This window comes from Polypterus senegalus, chromosome 4 (assembly GCF_016835505.1).
Source record: "Polypterus senegalus isolate Bchr_013 chromosome 4, ASM1683550v1, whole genome shotgun sequence".
Taxonomy (NCBI): Eukaryota; Metazoa; Chordata; class Cladistia; order Polypteriformes; family Polypteridae; genus Polypterus; species Polypterus senegalus.
Window position 1 is genome coordinate 48,400,139 of NC_053157.1, and position 18,508 is coordinate 48,418,646.

Genomic DNA, 18,508 nt, shown 5'->3' on the forward strand with positions numbered 1-18,508 from the left:
GAGGAGACGTCACATTCTGGTCAGCGCGAGACGGAGCTCCGCTAGAGTAGACGATTCACAAGTATCTTGTTAAATCCTTTAAGAGAAACATGCACCCAAGAGCTCGGTCCTTTTAGTTCCTTCTTTTTTGTTATGTATCTCTGGACCTATAAAAGGGATGACCCAGTTGGTGTCCCCAACTTTCTTGTCTTGCTGCTTGAGCTATCATTACCACACCTGGCCACAGTACACATACACATAACATATTTGGAACTATCTTTCTGCTATTATTAGTGCAAATAATCTTAAAGCCTATGTAACCAGAATTACTCTATCCCGAGTATTCATAAGCAAAACACAAAAAGACTAAATTAGATCAAATGACAAGGGCTATCACGCTTTACACTAAAGCACAGGTTTAAATTCTGCAGGCAGACATTAATTGAAAGGGAAACAGGGAACAGCCCTCTCACTACATATAAAACAAGAGTACGCTTAAACATATCTGCATGATTTTAGTTTTTGCATTTTCTACTCTGAGATCTGCATACAACAAAAGGAAATGAATATTAAATGGCTCAGAACAGACATGCAACTTTTGTATGACAGATGAAAGCACATTTTTCTGTTTAATGGTACGTATATTCTGAAGGAGAGGAAATGTGCAAAAGGTCAAAATTACAAACATTTTTGTAATAAAGTGATTTGTTCTTTTTATATCCAAACTGAAAATACAATGTATAAAATCCCTTCTAGAGTTTGTCAAACTTTCACAGCAATGATTTCAAATCAATCCATAAACAGAAGGCAAATTATGAAACATTTAATTTTAAGTTTTTTCATTTTTTTTAATTACCTGTGCAACAGAAAAAAGTAACTGATAAAAACTAAATAGTATACATTTTATTTGTACAAGGCAGATATAATTAATGATTAATATCACACATGAATATTTAAAAGTAAAAACTAATTTACAATTTAAATGATATTTTACTTTTTTTTCTACTGGGAAGAGCCAGTTTGTGCATAAATAGTGCAAAAGGATTTCCTCAGGATGCACAAAAATGGTCAAACACGGTGATTGCGAATTTAATTACAAAAGTAAATCCTCTGCACATTTGTCTTTTGTGCTCACTGCCAGAAAAATGCTGCTAACGAGACTGGTTCTGTGAGGGAACAGAGACTTACAGTTTAAAAATTAACTAACCAAAACAAATTCCAGTATATTCAGGTGCAAATATGAGCACAAAAGGTGGGTGTTGTTATGGTTTGGCTTTTCAAAACACTTCTGGCTCACCACAAATGCTAAAATTTATTGAGCATAGCAGGCAATTATCTTCAGTAATTCATGTTTAAGGCTATGATAGCAAATATAACATGCTATTTAAACAATATAAGCAAAATGTCACAATTGCATCAGATTTAGTTCATCTCATCTGTGTACTCTGTAGTAAACGACTCACTAGTAAAGGCTATATAACTCCATAAAGTTATTACCAAGTGTGACAACTAAATCTCAATTGATACCAGTTCACACAATCGTAAAAGCTTCAAGTGACAATTGTGATAAAGATGACTTTCAGCTTTGTATTGGTTACATGCAATGTTAATCTGCAAAACCATTATTGATACTTTTTGTTCATGTACAACCATAAAATTTAACTTTACAATGCTTCCAATTCCTCCTAAGGAGAAAGTCCGTCATTTCTAAGTAAAAATTAACAGCATTTTACAGAATTGATAGCTATTATATCAAAAATAAATATGTGCATCATCATTATCATTCATCACCATAAATAACTAAAATTATACTATGATGGTTGAGAACCCAAAAGCCTTTCGATTGCAGCATTGATGTCTCCTCCTGTTGCTATCAGTGCTTGCAAATTGGCTTCACGATTCAGGAATCCCATTGCACTGAGTTGTTCAAGTTGTTGTTGAAAACGGACTTCAGGAGTTTGTGTCTGATTAAGGAAAAATGCAATAATTATAAAATACTATGCAGGATACAGAAGTAATAGCATGCAGGGCTATTATTTGTGCTTCATATTTTAAGAGGAAAATAGATTGAGATTTCTTGCTCAAGAAAAGTAAAACACAACATAAAACAATGCAAAGCATTTAACAAATAAGCACAAACCCTGTAGCGATGTGTCAATTATAACTAGCTAGTGCGAGGGAGTACAAGATGGAAGAGGTCTAAATCAGCCATCATCCTAAACTGGAACTTCATTTATTATACTAACAGAATAAGTATAATTTAAAATTTTGAAAATCTCCATATTTCAAACAGGCAAAAACATTTTTAATTATTCATTTTATGATGAGCCTACAGGCAAACAAAAAAAAAATGACCAAAAATATGTTGGTTACACTGCATGGGCCTAATTTATTGTGTTGTAGTAACACTGCAAAATCTGATAGTTTATCAAACAAGGCCACATTCCATCCCGGGCAAAACTGCTGTGCCTCCCCATATCTACATGGTTTCAAAATTCTATATGCTACTGACCTAGGAATCATGTTGAGAATAAGAGTAAAATGTGCATTAACCTGTAGTTACACAAGTAATGTAAAGTGAACTCCACTGCAAAGATCTGCACTGAATGATGCTGTATGTTGAAAATGTCCCTCTGTATAAAAGCCTAAATAATCTAATGCAAGGTCCATAACTATAACTGATATTTATTGTAGTTATATGCTGCCCTCTGTCATTCTTGAATAAACAGAGCCAGCAGTGATAAGGCATTGGGATTTTATCCGGATCTAATAATCACTCTTTATATGTTTGTACATTTAGGTCTTGCTAATAAACCTTCCTGGAGCGTTTGTTCTGTTTGATAACTGGCATAACTGCATACAACTACTATAAGTCTTCTGTATCAGTTCTTTTCCATTTCCTTCCCTCCTTAATCACTGGTGCTTTACCTTATATACATTTAATAACCTCAATCTTTTCCGCATTTGCTGATTTACTTAATAAGAGAATAATCGATTTTATTTGACATGAGTTGGGAGAGGTGATTGAATACTTCAGTTACAAACTAGGTCACGGCTTCAGTGGTAGTAATCATTACCTTGGTTAGGATACTGGAAACTGCTGCAGAAGGCCTCTCATTGATATAAAGAGCTTTTTAGATCTGTCAAAGTTTTTCAGAAACAACAGCAGATAACCCAAGTCTCACAATGTATAGGAGAGTAAACACAGTCTCTTTCTTGGTTTACAGTTTTTGAAGACCTAACAGTAACTTCCTGAAGGATGTGCTCAAACACAAGATGAGGGGCTGAATATGCTCTTTAATGATTAGCTTTTGGGGTAGTTGGCTGCCAACATAAGGAAACTAGCAAACAACTTCCACAGTTTCTCCAGAGACTGACCAGGGATATTCTCTGAAAGTAAACCTTTCTTTCCCTTATGTTTAACGACAGGCCTCTTGTATGCCTTTGCAAAGCAGTGTGTACTGTGAAATTGTTTTCAGAATTACTCATTTGTTTGCTGTTCATATTTAGTAAACAGTTCTTAATTTCAGCTACACTATAAATGTAGATGTGCAAATCTTACAGTATTTGCTTATTGTTCTTTAACTATGCATGATAATTGTATACATATTAATATTTTTATTCTTCTGCATAAATGCTTTGCTTTGTAAATTCCCAATAAGCATGACAAGTTGGGTTGGCAAAGATGGTCCTTGGCATTTGTCCTGGTGTACTGGACTTTGGCAGAAGAGCAAGTCAACAATACACTTAAAGCCAAACAAATTAACAGTAGTGGGACAGTGCTGAGATAAAGAGATGCTGCTGAATGGATCTTTTTAAAATTAATTTCATACAAAATTTGATGTTTAATTAAATACACTGTTCAAAAAAAATTAAGGGAACACTTAATGATCACACTCCAACAATACGTCAATTAAGCTTAAAGGATATCAATCTGTCCAGTTAGTAACCACAAGCGATTGCTGGGTGCAAATGAAAGTGAAAACAGGTGAACTGGAAATGCAACAGCAGGACAACCCCCAAAAAGGGAATGGTTTTGCAAACAATTGCTCTCTCTTTATTTTTCCCGACTATGTCTTCTATAGTTTTGCATTTTGTTAGTGTACTTGTCACTACTGGTAGCATGAGGTGGTACCTGCAGCCCACTCAGATTGCACAGGTAGCCCAGCTCCTCATGGATGGTACATCCATTCATGCAGTTGCAAGAAAGTTTGCTGCGTCTCCCAGCACAATCTCAAGAGCATGGAGGAGATACCAGGAGATAGGCTGTTACACAAGGAGAGCTGGACAGGGCCAGTAAAGTGCATCAGCCCAGCAGGAAGACCATTATCTGCTCCTTTGCGTGAGAAGGAACAGTGGGAGCACTGCCAGAGCCCTAAAAAATGACCTCCAGCTGGCTACTGGTGTGCATGTTTCTGACCAAACTGTCAGAAACAGGATCCATGAGGGTTGTATGAGGGCCCAATATCCTCTAGTGGTATCCACACAGCCCATCACCATGCAGCTCGACTGGCATTAACCAGAGAATACCACAATTCCTGTTCTCTTCACAGATGACAGCAGGTTCACACTGAGCACAGGTGACAGATGTGATACAGTCTGGAGACACTGTGGTGAACATTACGCAGCCTGCAACATCCTCCAGCATGACCGGTTTGGCAGTGGGTCAGTGATGGTCTGGGGAGACATATACTTGGAGGTTCACACAGACCCCTATGAGCTAGGCAACGGTACCGTGATTGCTGTTAGGTGCAGGGATGAAATCTTCAGTGCCATTGTCAGACCTTACACTGATGCAGTGGGCCCTGGTTTCCTCCTGGTGCAGGACAATGCCAGGCCTGGCCTCACGTGGCCACAATGATGAAAGCATTAATGCCATTGGCATTCCTCTGGAACATTATGTATCGGTGCATCCAACGGCACCAAGGAGTGCCACAGGCTGCCCAGCAGCTCACTGATGCACCTGATCTAGGTATGGGAGAAGATGCACTAGGACATCATCCACCGTCTCATCAAGAGCATACTCTGACAAAGTCTGGAGTGCAAACAAGCACATGGGGGCCATACACAGTACTAAGTCACATTATGAGTTGCTGTGAGGAAATTCACGCAAGTTGGATGAGCCTCTGATTTCAATTTTTTATTTTGATTTGTGATATGATGTTGAATCCAGCCTTCAATTGGTTATTAATTTTGGTTTCCATTGACCATTATTATATTTTGTTATCAACTAACTAACTTTAAGCATTGGATATTTAATAGACCTAATTTATAACATAAAATAAAAATAAAATCTGCTAAGAAGGTTAGAAAATGATCAAATACCTGCTGATTAGCACTAGCCAGTGACTGTAACATTTGCTCTATAAATTGTTGTTGCCCAAGTTCTCCAGTTCTTTGAGAATTACTTATGTTGTCTGTTGTTGCTGGAGTACTAGTAGAGGAACTTCCTGAGCCAGCAATGTTACTTAATCCTCCAAGGCCACCCACATTAAGTCTGACAAGAAAGAAAAATGAAATGAGTTTAACTACAAAAACAAAATATTTGATTCTTGTAACGGTAATATCAAGCAATATTGCAGCTAAATTAAAATTACTGTTATTCTGTATTCAAAGTGAAAAAAAGAAACCACTTATAAGATATAGATATACACAGTGCCCTAAACTAATATTGGCATGCTGGATATAACCGATTTATAATTTATTTATATATGACTGTAAAGCTCCATTTTCAGCAACCATTATTTCTAATGGTTAACTTTTCTAGCTCTTCCATAATTAATCATACTTAAATTAGTACTGGGAATTGATTTAAAAAAATTAAATCACATAAATATACATAATTAATCACGATTAATCCCATCTAATATTAAAATGTGATTATAAAATTAATACGTAAATTATGACTTCTCACAATTGCTATTAGTGTTGCTACCTGTGAGAGAAGTTTCTGCAAACTGAAACTGATTAAAAAAATATATATATTTAAGATATTCAATGAGTACTCCGCATTTAAGAAACTTTGCCATACTTTCCATAGAGTAGCAACTGAAAAATGAAATAGAATTCGATAACATCATCAATGATTTTGCCAACATAAAAGCAGTATTGTAGATTTATTGTTTGAATAGTTGTAGATTGTAGATTTTAGATTGCAATTAACTTGTAATTGTAACTACATTGTAATTAATAATTAAAAAGGTAGTTAAAATTTTAGTTGTTTTCATTTTTTCTATAAAATGTATTATGTTTTACTTTTTAATTGAGTTGCGGTTTGGGGGGTGGCAAATTCAAAGACCGCCCCAGGCTACAAAAACTCCAGCTATGACAAATTGGCATAGCATATGAAACACAGATGTGTCAAAGTAAAAAATGGTCAAATTGACTGTTGACTTTGAATGCCCAGCTAAAGACTGATTAAATTGTAAGAATATGCATCTTTTAAATGGGCATACATTATAACTTATGTTAGAACTCCTCAAATACTGTCCTCAATTGTTCATTACCATCAACAACTGGAAATTATACTCTACACTTGTGCTGTGTCTGCGAATGGCAATCTCCAAGCTGCTTTTTTTGGCGCCCCCTGTCCCACCCCTTTGGACAGTTTAGCATGTCTAAGAAATGTAATGCTTTTGTTGTTGGTAGAATCGTGGTGTGCCTTGGGATTTTATTGGTTAGAAAAACGGGCCACCACAGAAAAATTATTGGAAAATAGTGCTCTACCTACACTTCTGCTCCTGCTAAAAAATATCTCTGTAGCTGCTATCTCACTTAAAAACTGACACCATGCATTACTTGAGTGGTTATGTTGCGTTCTTTGCATAAATTAGCGAAGATACTGCAAACTAGAATAATGGATAGGGATAATCATTACACTTCTATTTCACAGAATACTGTCCTTATATTAGGACAGTCAGCACTATAAACTACCTTGCAGACTGGCAAGTTAAATACAAAGGTCGCACTTTAGTTTTAGTGCCACTCAAAGATAACTTATTTAGCACTTCTGTGATATGACATTGGATCGATCTTCTTAGGGAAATATGGAATGAAGAGGGAAAAAAAGGAGAGAGCATAATTTTTACCTTCACTATTTTTCTCTAGCATCTCTGCCTTAAACCACCCCTCCTCACCCCCTTTCCTTCCACTCCCCTGCACATATGTCAGTATGTATAAATCAAGAAAATGAGCACTGATATGTGGTGTATTGTTGTGAACAATGTATTATGAAATTTTAAACCTTTAAATGATTTTTTGAAACATAGTATATAAATACAATACTGGATGTGCATGCAATTCTTTAGGTACATACTTGTTTGTATTATTCCTTCGGAATTTTTATTAAAAAAACAAACAAAAAAAATAAAAACACAACATGAAAATACAACCCTGACCAAAGTACTGCCCGAGACGTTTGCCTCGTTGTTGGCCCTGCATGTGACAACATTTTTTAACGTGTTAAACAGGCCATATTAATCACAAAAAATTAACATGTTAACATTCTCTAATTGTGATAAGAGAAACTGAGGTAACTGTATTACCACAGGTTAAACCTGTTATTCCACTCAAATAAGCAAGTAAATTGTACTTCCTTGGGTTGCATTGTATTGGTATTCCAAAGTTCAATTCTGGGTTCAAAATGAACAAAACCAAAACAGCTTTATCAAGAAACACCTGAGCCTATAGTTGTATAGCAAAATTATGGTTATCCAATGTATCAGATTCCCAAGAGACTAATATTTCATACAAAGATATCTACTACTGTCTCAAGATGCGAGGACAAACTGGATCTAAACAGGATAGAAAATGAAGCGGAAAGCCCAGATGCAAAATTGCAAAAAAGAAAAAATACATCAGAATCTGCAGTTTGAGAAACAGACGCCTAACATATCCTCACTTGGCTTGGTCTTTAAACAGTACACATTAAATACGGTTTCATCTACAAGGACAGGGTGATGGTGTTTTATCTCTTCAAATCTTCCGGTTTTATAAAGCAACCTGTGCAGTGGTATTACAGGTACTGTTGTAAAGCAAAAGTTGACAGTTTTCCTTTCTGCTTTTCATTAATTGTGATAAATGGCAAAGCAAAATCAACCTAATATTGACTGGTTATATAGGTCTTCTGAGGCATGTAATTAAAATTGGCTACACATTCAAATTATAAAAAACATATGTGATTGAATGTGCTGGGACTGGGTTGATTTTGTTTGGTACTGGAATATTTACCACAATTCCATTGTTTAATGATGATTTGGACTCTGGATCAGTCATGTATTTATGTTGCATCCCCAGTTATAAAATCCTGCTGAAATGTCTTCTAGTATGAATTAAATTAGCTCTAGATTCCCTGTGTGAACACTCGATGTGGCAAAGCTTCAGCTGATATACACAGGTCTTGCCTGTATTTAATTTTCCAATTAAAAAAAAAAAAAAATCTAACCCATAACAAATCCTTGTGATGTTTGTTAAGTCTACTTTCTCATGAACTATCACTTTTCAATTTTCCATTATGATTTTCTGTATGTTACCATTTTCTAACATGAATTATTTTAAGCACTGGCCAGACCCCGATTCATTCTTGAGAGAGACCTTGCCATGATGAAATTGTGCGGCTCATCTGTGTACTGAAAAAGTACAAAAATAAAAAAAAATTATTTTGGTACTATACCATCTTTACGTTAATTTACCAGAAGAAAATTATTGCATGCAGGAACAGTGCATTCTAGTATAGCAACACAATTTAAACTCCAATAGTGAACCAAACCCACCCTTTATTTTAATATACGTACAACTTTCTGCTGGAATCACCAAGGAAGACCATTTCCTGCTTCCCCCAATCCTTTCTGCACAACAGGGAGGCATATTTATGTGAAGCATGGCAGGGAGGGGGGTGTGTGTGTGTGTGTGTGTGTGTGTGTAGGCTGGTATTGGTACGGAGGTCAAAATGTTTGTATCAATCCAACGATGTACTGTAGTACAATAAACACAATAGTCCCGTTAAATGCTGCATAGGTCAGAATGAATCTCAAAAGGTGCATTGTTATCTAGGTAAAAAGATTCAATGATGGCATGGTACTTGATGTTATGGCTTTTGGAATTAATCTTGTCTTATTCCAGAAAAAAAAACAAACATACTCTACAAAACTTATTGTAAATGCTAGAAACTTTTAATTCACACATTTAAGTACACCATAGCTATTCTTTGGCAATTACAAAATTATCGCTGTACAATACCCTTTTCAGGTTCAGACACTAAATGCACAGATGCAGGATCGTCCGTGACCCTGCCAATCGGCACAGCTGTGCCATGTCCCCATTTTAAAAGGGCAAGCGTGAGTGAGAGGAAGGAAGAATCAAAAAGAAAAGACAGAATGGAGATTACTGGGAGAAGAAGGAAGGAGGTGAAAAGAACCAGTGTGCATGCGAGTGAGCGAAACAGAGCAGGCTCATGAGAGAGAAGGCAGGTAGCTGAGAGAAGAGCCCCTGGGAAGGAGTGTGTAGTTGGAAGTCGCCACTCCAGCTGAACTGTTACAAGGAGCAGGAGTGACTGGGAGTTGGCGCAGCATGCTAGAGAGACTGGGAAGGCAGCGGGGTTTGAGGAAGCTTGGGAGGAGAGCCCTAAGGGGAGTGCCATGGCCACTGGGGACCCAAGTCTTGGTCTATCTAGGGAGGCTTGTCCGTAGCCATGGGACAGCATGCAACCAAACTTGTGGAAGGACAGCTGTGAATGTCAGTAGGCAACTCCTTTGATGCAAGGCCTGTATGGGATAAGCAGAGGAGCAGCCAGTGTTAAAAGAAGGTGGCACCAGGCTTTTAGAAAGGACTGTTCCTCCCAGTGGATTTTAATCTTGTTTTAAAGAAGATTCGTTTTGATTTTAACCTCCACATTTTTCACCTGTTTTTTATTGGATTATTTATTGAATATTTTTATGCACTGCACTTTTGAACACTTGTTTTGGATTTTTTTTTTTTTTTAAATGCACTCAACACTTTTGCACCGTCCCCTTGCTTCACATAGTGTCCTCATTTGTCAGTTCATCTCGGTCATGGCAATCTATGGTGTTGGGTTCAAGAGTCTCCCAAATGAGAAGTGGGAGCATGGAGTTGGACACATACCGTCACATATTTTATTAGTAAAATATGAGATTTGCACACATATATGCTGATACAAGCAGCACATCACAGCTGACTGAATTAGCGGAGGTTCAGAGCATTCTACTGATGTACAGATGTCTATGATTGGTCATTCATACTACATGTCACAATGTGTTCACAAAAGGCAATAAACAAACTAGGTGTGCGACTCCTCATCTTTACATTTTGTTACACACAAGCTTCTGTTGAGAGTGAATGTGAATTGTTTAGTTGACACAATAAAACTTGAAGTTTATACTAAAGAAATATCTTCTTCCTCTAAAAGAAGACATACGGTTATAGAAAAGTTATAGAAAAGAATGCTAGTGATGTGGAATAGGAAGAATGCTAGTGATATGAAGACTTTAAGTCACATTGAGATCACAGTTTTGACTCTAATAAGAAAGCTTGTTTGCTGAAGGACTCAATGCTACACTTCAATTGCAAGTTCCATTTACAGTATAAATTTGAAACATCACAGCATTCAATTTTACAGTTCAAGTGTCATGGGTGAAATTACTAAACCAGTATGCTGCCTGTTGAGCATTCACCTTATGTTAGCTTTCTAAGCAGTGCTTTTTCAATTTCAACTTAACACTCTAATCGCTGACATGCACCACCCAAGCGGACATGACTAGTTTTTGTCGACTGATATTTGGATTTCGGTTCTTATACATTGACAGCAACATGTAAATTTAATATTTTTTTCCGTTGGTTGTATTCTTGAATAAATGCACACTTGTTCTGTTATACCTTTTGAGAAAATGTTTATTTGATATCTGAACTTCAGTCTTCACACATTATACACTTCACGTCAGCATTTTGTCATAATTACTATAATATGAAAAAAAGTTTGTTTTTCTAATGTATTCAACGTTTCTTGCTTCGCATTTCCTGTCATCCTACATTTACAAAGATCGTTGTAGACACGGAAACACACATGAAATATACATATCTAAATAATTACATATTATTTACCCTATACAATTCCAGACACCTTGAGACTTCAGCTCTGAGAATTTTGCATCTGATTTGACTTCAGCTGCCTCTGTGGGGCACTTGTGCCGACTGACATGTTTGCTTAAAACAAAAAAAGACACTTATGACGAAGTGCGAGGGAATTTAAGGTGGCCCAGCATTACAAATATTTTCGTAGGCTTCAGGCATTCTAGAGAGAGCGAGAGAGAGAGCGAGAGAGATAGATGCTTTATTAATCCCAAGGGGAAATTCACAAAGAGAGTCTCGGAGTGTAAAAATCCATGTCAAGTAGTAAAAATAGTAAAAAGTGTCCAGGAAGCGATTCCACATAAAAGAAAGTGGTAGAAGTGATCAGTAAATAGAGAAAAAAAAATAATAATTAAAAAAAAAAAATAGAAAAAAAGTGGTGTAAATAAAGACTTTTAATCATATAAATACTTCCTTCAAAATCTGGTGTGTTATACTCACTGCCCTTCAACCATATGCAGCTCCGTTGCTACAGGGGACGTTCAAAAAATTTCCGCACTTTTTTTTTTTTTTTAACCGTGTTTATTAAGAATTTCTAAAACAAAATTGCCTGCGGTGGGCTGGTGCCCTGCCCATAGTTTGTTTCCTGCCTTGCACCCTGTGTTGGCTGGGATTGGCTCCAGCAGACCCCCGTGTCCCTGTAGTTAGGATATAGCGGGTTGGATAATGGATAAAACAAATTACATCACTTTTCTACAGAGTCACCTTCCTTTGCGATGCAATTTTCCCAGCGTCGTACCAACTTTTTAATGTCCAATTACTACTCCTCCTGCCTTCACTGTTCAACGAATATACGAAAATGTGGAACTTTTTGAACATCCCACATACATTAGCAGAACAAGCAGCCATTCATTTCTGGGCCATGTAATTTAGGTATGATAATGTTTAATGTGCAAAGTAGGTTAAAAATGTAAAACAGTTGAGAAAATACCTACCCGGGAATAAAGCCTGGTGCTTCATTTGCTAATGTTTGTAGACCCTGTTGAATTTGTAGTAGTGCCTGCATTGCTCTAGGATTAGACATGGCTGCCAGTGTTTCTGGATTCTGCATCTAATTAAGGAAAAATAAACAAACACAAAGCACATAAAACATAGGCACAGTCATGGGTAATGATTTAAAAAATGTGAATAAAAAATTGAAAAATAAAAACTGGAAAAATATTCTGCTAGTTAAATCTACTATCAATGTATCTTCATCGACTTCCACAACTGTCTTTTATGCACATCCATTAAGAAAACGTTATATTTTTTCAACTTACTATTAGTATTAAACATATTTATATAATTATGTATAAGATTTTTCAGCATTTTATAAAATACAGTGGAAAGACAAGGACAACAACTTGCATTTTTTTCCAAAGAAAAGAGAATATGACATATGGTATGTCTAGTACACATAGTAACAAATCTTTCTGCTTTAAATATGGGTGCCCATGCACAATTTTTATTTCATTTACAGATATGGTTGTATTATATATACCCATTTCTGCTAACTGGCAATACAAGAAGCAGCATACAAAAATAGTCAGGCAAAAGTCATCAACACCATCTCTGCATTCATAGTGTAAAGATTTAGAGCAGCTCCCTCCACTCTGTGGAGACTATTTGGTTTTGGACGGGTTCAGAGTTTGTTAAATTTTGCATCACTCACTAGACACTGCTTTGCATGGCATTTACTAGAAACAGTATCACAGGTAGCATTAATTTGGTATGTAGTACCAAGGGCAATACATTATTTACAGATTCAAATTTTACATTTTAGAAAAGACATGTCTATGACATGGATGTTTTCACACAAAATTCACAGTCTGGAAAGAACAGAGGACAAATAGACAATTACAGAGATGGTGGAGGAAAGCACTCTGCGATGCACCAAATTTTCTCAAAAACACATATGCTTGACTAACATATGTTTGACTAAATATGGCTAAATGCCACAATGAAAAGATAAAAACAACAAGGTACTGTATATATGGTTTTCCCCCTCTCTCCTGCCTGAGAGTAGATTGTGATCTAAGGCTCACAACATCTACTTGTTTTCAAAAAAATACACATAAAACGGCTATAATATTGATGAATAGCTTTGTAATTCTTCCATTAAAACTTATAGTTTATAATAAAAATATGCAAAAAAAGTATATACAAAAAGTAGTCTAATTATCCTGTTTAAAAGAAAGGAGGATGCAAACCATTTTTCCCCTTTTACCAGTTAACTGCCATGCAACAGCATAATATTCATTAAAGTTTAATATTTTACTTTGTATGTTCAATGTGGAAACAAACATTTATACAACCACAAGAATTTGAATGCATATTTGTGCATACCTAAATGCTATGTCAAACATAAAACATTTTTATCTCAAGTAATGGTTGACAGTCCCAACAACAAACATACAAGTTTTATAATACAGTGTTACTATTGTATTCCTGCTCTTACTTTGATGGTTTCCCAGATGAATAAAGTACATTTCCAAAAAATGGAAAAAATTACATAGGAATAACTGTCAAACTTTAATCATTTTCAGCCAATTGGGATCTTATTTCATAAAAAAATAAGAAAACTGCAGTATACATGAGGAATCCCATTACAACGAAACGGGACCATAAAAATATTTTGTTATAACGAATGAGAAAAATACGTATAGTACTGTAACCGGGGCCGCCGGTAATTTGCCATGTCTTACGGCAAGGACAACTCCGTAGCTGCTCTCCTGCGTCTGATAAACAGTAAACCAATGGCAAAACAATTGGTTGTCCTCTGCAGGATCAGGGTTACCACGTAACTTGCTTGTCGCGTAATGTTTAACATTTAACACCAGGCTTTGATCTGCTCTTCCTCACACACCCCTGACCTCTCTTCTCTAGACTACATGTGTCACAGTGCTGACTCTGAGCCTCTGGTGTTCTTTTAATCTGAAGATGGGAGCTAAAGCCCGTGCCATGGCTCCTAACTGCTCCTATTCCGAATGAAGTCGAGACTGTACCTGCCCTCTCTATACAGTAATAAAGTACCTGTATTTTCCTTGGAAACCTGGACTCACCTTCCTGTCTCTCGTGCAACTCTGTGACCCAAGCTTGACAATACCTGTATAAAAAAACAGCGCTTCTTAAACTGAAAAAATATTTCATTTGAAAACGAGACGTTAGATGAAACTTTTTTTTATTGAAATACAGGTATGAAAATACATAATAAAAACAAGGCGTGAGATTTAATTTTTTTAAAAATAAAAATGCAAGTATGAACAAAGAATGAAAACGAGAAATTACATGCAACTTTTTTTTTTTAATATAAATACAGTTATGAAAATAAAGTATGAAACCGAGTTGTTAGATAAAGACGAAGAAGCGATTCAAAAATGTTTCAGTCACATCAATTTTCTTTATTCCGGAATCAACTTTTTCCAGGATTGTTAATTTTTCTTTCAGCGTAAACTTACACCGTTTCTTTTTTTATTTGTTCCTCTCAAACAAAACTTTGAGAAGCACTATAAATCTCAAACAGTACGGTATCCACACAAAACATAACTGCCCATGTGAATGCTCGGTGGAGCACTGACTCAGATATTCGGCTATGTGTATGATGTCGCACCTACTCACTCGCAGAGACTGCCTGAGACTGGAAATTTTGGAACAGATAGTCTCTCTTTGAGACAACCTGTTACAGGGTTCCCAAGACTCAGCACGGAAAGTATAAGAGCAGCATTAAGTATTTTTTGCATCGTATTATTATGTTTGGTGGCCATTTTTGGTCGAAAAAACGTTGTTATAATAAGATTTACATTTTGTTAAAACAAAATTCATCTAACACGATGTTGTATGAACATTTGTCCAGGCTCAGAAAAACTATTCATTATTCTGAAAATTTTGTTACCTCAGTATTCTCTATAACAGGATTTAACCTGTACTAATATGCTAAATCACAATATTTTGCAACAGAAAAACTATGTTATCTTATTACCCAAATACTGGATAATATGCTTTGTCCCCAGCATTCCCATGCCTAGTATTTATTGTTTAAGGAATCTTGATTCAAATTTTCTATAAATTATTAATGACCAGTTTTATGCAGTCTTCAACAAAAGAAAAGGTGGGATTGAGTAATTATCTTTATATCAGTATAGTATTATTTACAAGGTAATAATATTTCTCTCTTATTTGTGTACATTTTCTACTACTTCTATGGCAATTCTGTGAATTTGGTAACTAAACTTGGCATTACTACCTGCTGAAGAAAGACGGGAAGTTGTTGTCTCATCTGCTCTTGAATCTGTGGATTTCCAGCAAAAAGTGGGTTGTTCAGCATCATCTGAAAAATAGTAGATTAATTTATATGCTGATCACATAACTATGAAAAACTAAATTAATTTTTGGTTTTATTCAAAAATCATTTTTGCATCTAAAGTACAGTATTACAGGTGATCTCATTTAGAGAAAATGGCTTCATTATCATATTCTGTATGTAATTGTTCATATTACCACATAAAAATTACAGTGACCTAAGAAATTACAGTACAATTGATAGCTGCTTCACAGAAAACCCAATTTTACATAGTGCATGTATAAAATAAATCTGAAAGGTAGTACAAAAGCAAATCAGGTAAAAAGTATAAAATTATTAAGATACAGTATTATTTATTGCAAAGCAGAATGTGAACATAAAAGTTTTTGTGGATAACATGAAAAAGCTGCTGTATCATTACTTAAATTAAATATTGCAGTATAATTATAGAAGTGATGTTTTTTGCTATGCTATTCATTTGTTGATTACAACACAACAGTCATGTGTAAATTTATTATTATTAATAGCATATAACTATCGAGGTACTTGCTGTAATTTCAAATACCAGGTCGTAAGTAATGTTCCACTTTCATTACTTATTATTAATTTTTAATTAGCCACGCTAATTTCTTAGCTGTTGCCTGAAATGCTTTTTTTATCTGCATCGATGTGATAGGGAACACTTGCATTTAGGATCCAAATGAACCTGGTTGCTGTTTGAATGGAGCTTACGCGTTCTCACATTATCTACCTAATTTTTTCTGTGTGTGGTGCAATTTTCCTCTCAAATCCCAAAGAAACAATTGATAATAAAAAAAAATAAAATAAAGAAATAATTGATTCCAAATTGGCCTTTTGTGTGTTTGTGCATGTGGGCTACATTGCTGCATATGTCAAAGTTAGTATGACTCTATATTCACATTACTCATGAAAAGCGATCACATTAAGAAGATGCTTCACCTACATGCATCACTAAGGACTGGATGTTAAAAGTCACTGAAATATTGTGTCCAGAAAAGATGGGCTTGTTCAAAAATATCTCCTTATCAGCAAAGACCATGGCAGAGCAAATAGGTGAGTTATCAAATGACATTCATGATCAGTTACATGAGAAAGCTAAAGTTTTTACTGCATACTCTATAGTACTTGACAAAAGTACCAACAAAATCAACACTCCTTAACTAGTGATTTTCATTAGGGGTGTTAATTCCCACTTTGATGTGACTGAAGAATTGCTAAGTTTATGTCCGATGTGGTCCTCCCTGTGTGGAGTTTGCATGTTCTCACCATGTCTGCATGGGTTTCCTCTGGGTACTCTGGTTTCCTCCCACAGACCAAAGACATGCAAGTTAGGTGCATTGGCGATTCTAAAATTGTCCCTAGTGTGTGCTTGGTGTGTGTGTGTGCTCTGCGGTGGGCTGGCGCCCTGCCCGGGGTTTGTTTCCTGCCTTGCGCCCTGTGTTGGCTGGGATTGGCTCCAGCAGACCCCCCGTGACCCTGTAGTTAGGATATAGCGGGTTGGTTAATGGATGGATGGAAGGATGTCTGATGTACAGCCGTACCACAGGCAATGATATACGTCAGCTTTTGTGTGACGTGACTGAGCTTGCTGGTTTGCCATGGAACAAACTAGTAGGCATCACCACAGATGGAGCCCCATCCATGACAGGCACACAAAATGGACTGATAGTGTTGGTTCAAAAAAAAAATTTGAACATTATTCATTAACAAGAATTGTGCAGCAAATGCTTACAATTTGAACATGTCATGTCTGTTGTTCTGAAATGTATTAATTATATCACGTCAAGGAGTTTACAGCATCGCCAGTTCACAGCCTTTTTAGAAGAAATTGAGTCAACTTATGGTGATGTACTTTACTAAGGTGCGCTGGCTCAGCAGGGGAAATACCCTGAAGAGATTTTTTGTATTGTGAATAGAGGTGAAAAATTTCGTGGCAGATGGCAGATGGATATTCCTGAGTTGGAGGATCCAAAATGGGTCATGGACCTTGCTTTCATCGTGGATATTACACAGGAGTGGAACATACTTAACTTAAAGCTGCAGGACCCTCATCAGCTCATCCCAGCAGCTTATGAAAGTGTGAAAGCCTTCACCACAAAATTGAAATTATGGAAAATACAGCTTTCTGCCAAAAATCTCACTCTTTTCCCCACATGTAGATCTCTTGTGCAGGATGGCACAGCATTCAGGAGTGATACATATACATCTGCTATTGAAAACCTACTGCAGGAATTTGATCACCGGTTTGCTGACTTTAGGTTACACAGCAACACCTTCCAGCTGTCTGCAGACTTCTTTTCAAGCTGATGTGGAGAGTGTTGCAAGTTTTTCCAAATGGAACTTATTGACGTGCAGTACAATAGTGAGCTAAAATCGAAGTCCAGAGAGGCACAGGGAAAAGAAGACTTGACTGGGCAGGTTCTGAAAGAATTACCTCCATCCTTTTTAGAGCTGTCCAAAGAGTTCAGTCAGGTAATGTGCCTTTTTAGATGCATATATCTGTGTGAGAAACTTCTCTCAACTATGAACTTTAGTAAATGCAAGTATAGGTGTAGGTTTACTGATGCTAATCTTGAAGCTTTACTTAAGAGTTTCCACTGTAAACTCCATTAAAGTAAATGTGGCAAGGCTGTGTGAGCAGAAACGCTGCTAGGTTTCTGAACAGAAATAGAACCTAAGTTCAAATGTATTCAGGTGTTGCATGTGTTAGGTTAATGCAAGGTTTGGTAAATTTATTTAATTTAATGAAAAAAGAAAAGCACATTTAAAAGTAATGTACTTAGAATACAGTTTGCATTTTGAAAAAATGTTAGAATATTCTTTAAATCTATTTTTATTTCCATTCTATCTGTTGCTGTACTTGAACATTCATGTGGCCCCTGTATGACATGATAATAACAGCAGTGGCCCGAAGCCAATTTGAGCTTGAGACCCCTGCTATTATGCATAATATATTCTGTAGTAAGATCAGTCCCATGTCTGATCATATTCATACCTAATGTGAACTGCTCCAGGGTTCGCTTGGTATTGCACTGAGAACACTCTTTCAAATGGTTCTTTGATTGTTTTGGTCCGTGCCCGACTACT

The 18,508-nt window shown here is 36.3% G+C and overlaps 1 protein-coding gene across 3 annotated transcripts in view; it reads right to left on the minus strand.

Moving 5' to 3' along the window:
* Positions 1-806: 806 nt before the first annotated feature.
* Positions 807-18,508, minus strand: part of LOC120527316 (ubiquilin-1-like) — a 67,343-nt gene continuing 49,641 nt past the window's right edge. For 2 of the 3 annotated variants that reach the window (XM_039750581.1, XM_039750580.1), the window contains exons 8-11: positions 15,344-15,427; positions 12,057-12,172; positions 5,305-5,476; positions 807-1,943 (exon numbers count right to left, since the gene is read on the minus strand). In XM_039750581.1, coding sequence (XP_039606515.1) covers positions 1,791-1,943; positions 5,305-5,476; positions 12,057-12,172; positions 15,344-15,427 — 525 coding nt within the window. In that variant the 3' untranslated portion in view covers positions 807-1,790. Of the gene's footprint in view, positions 1,944-5,304; positions 5,477-12,056; positions 12,173-14,162; positions 14,207-15,343; positions 15,428-18,508 lie in introns of those variants that run through there. The other variant, XM_039750582.1, reaches the window with a different exon arrangement.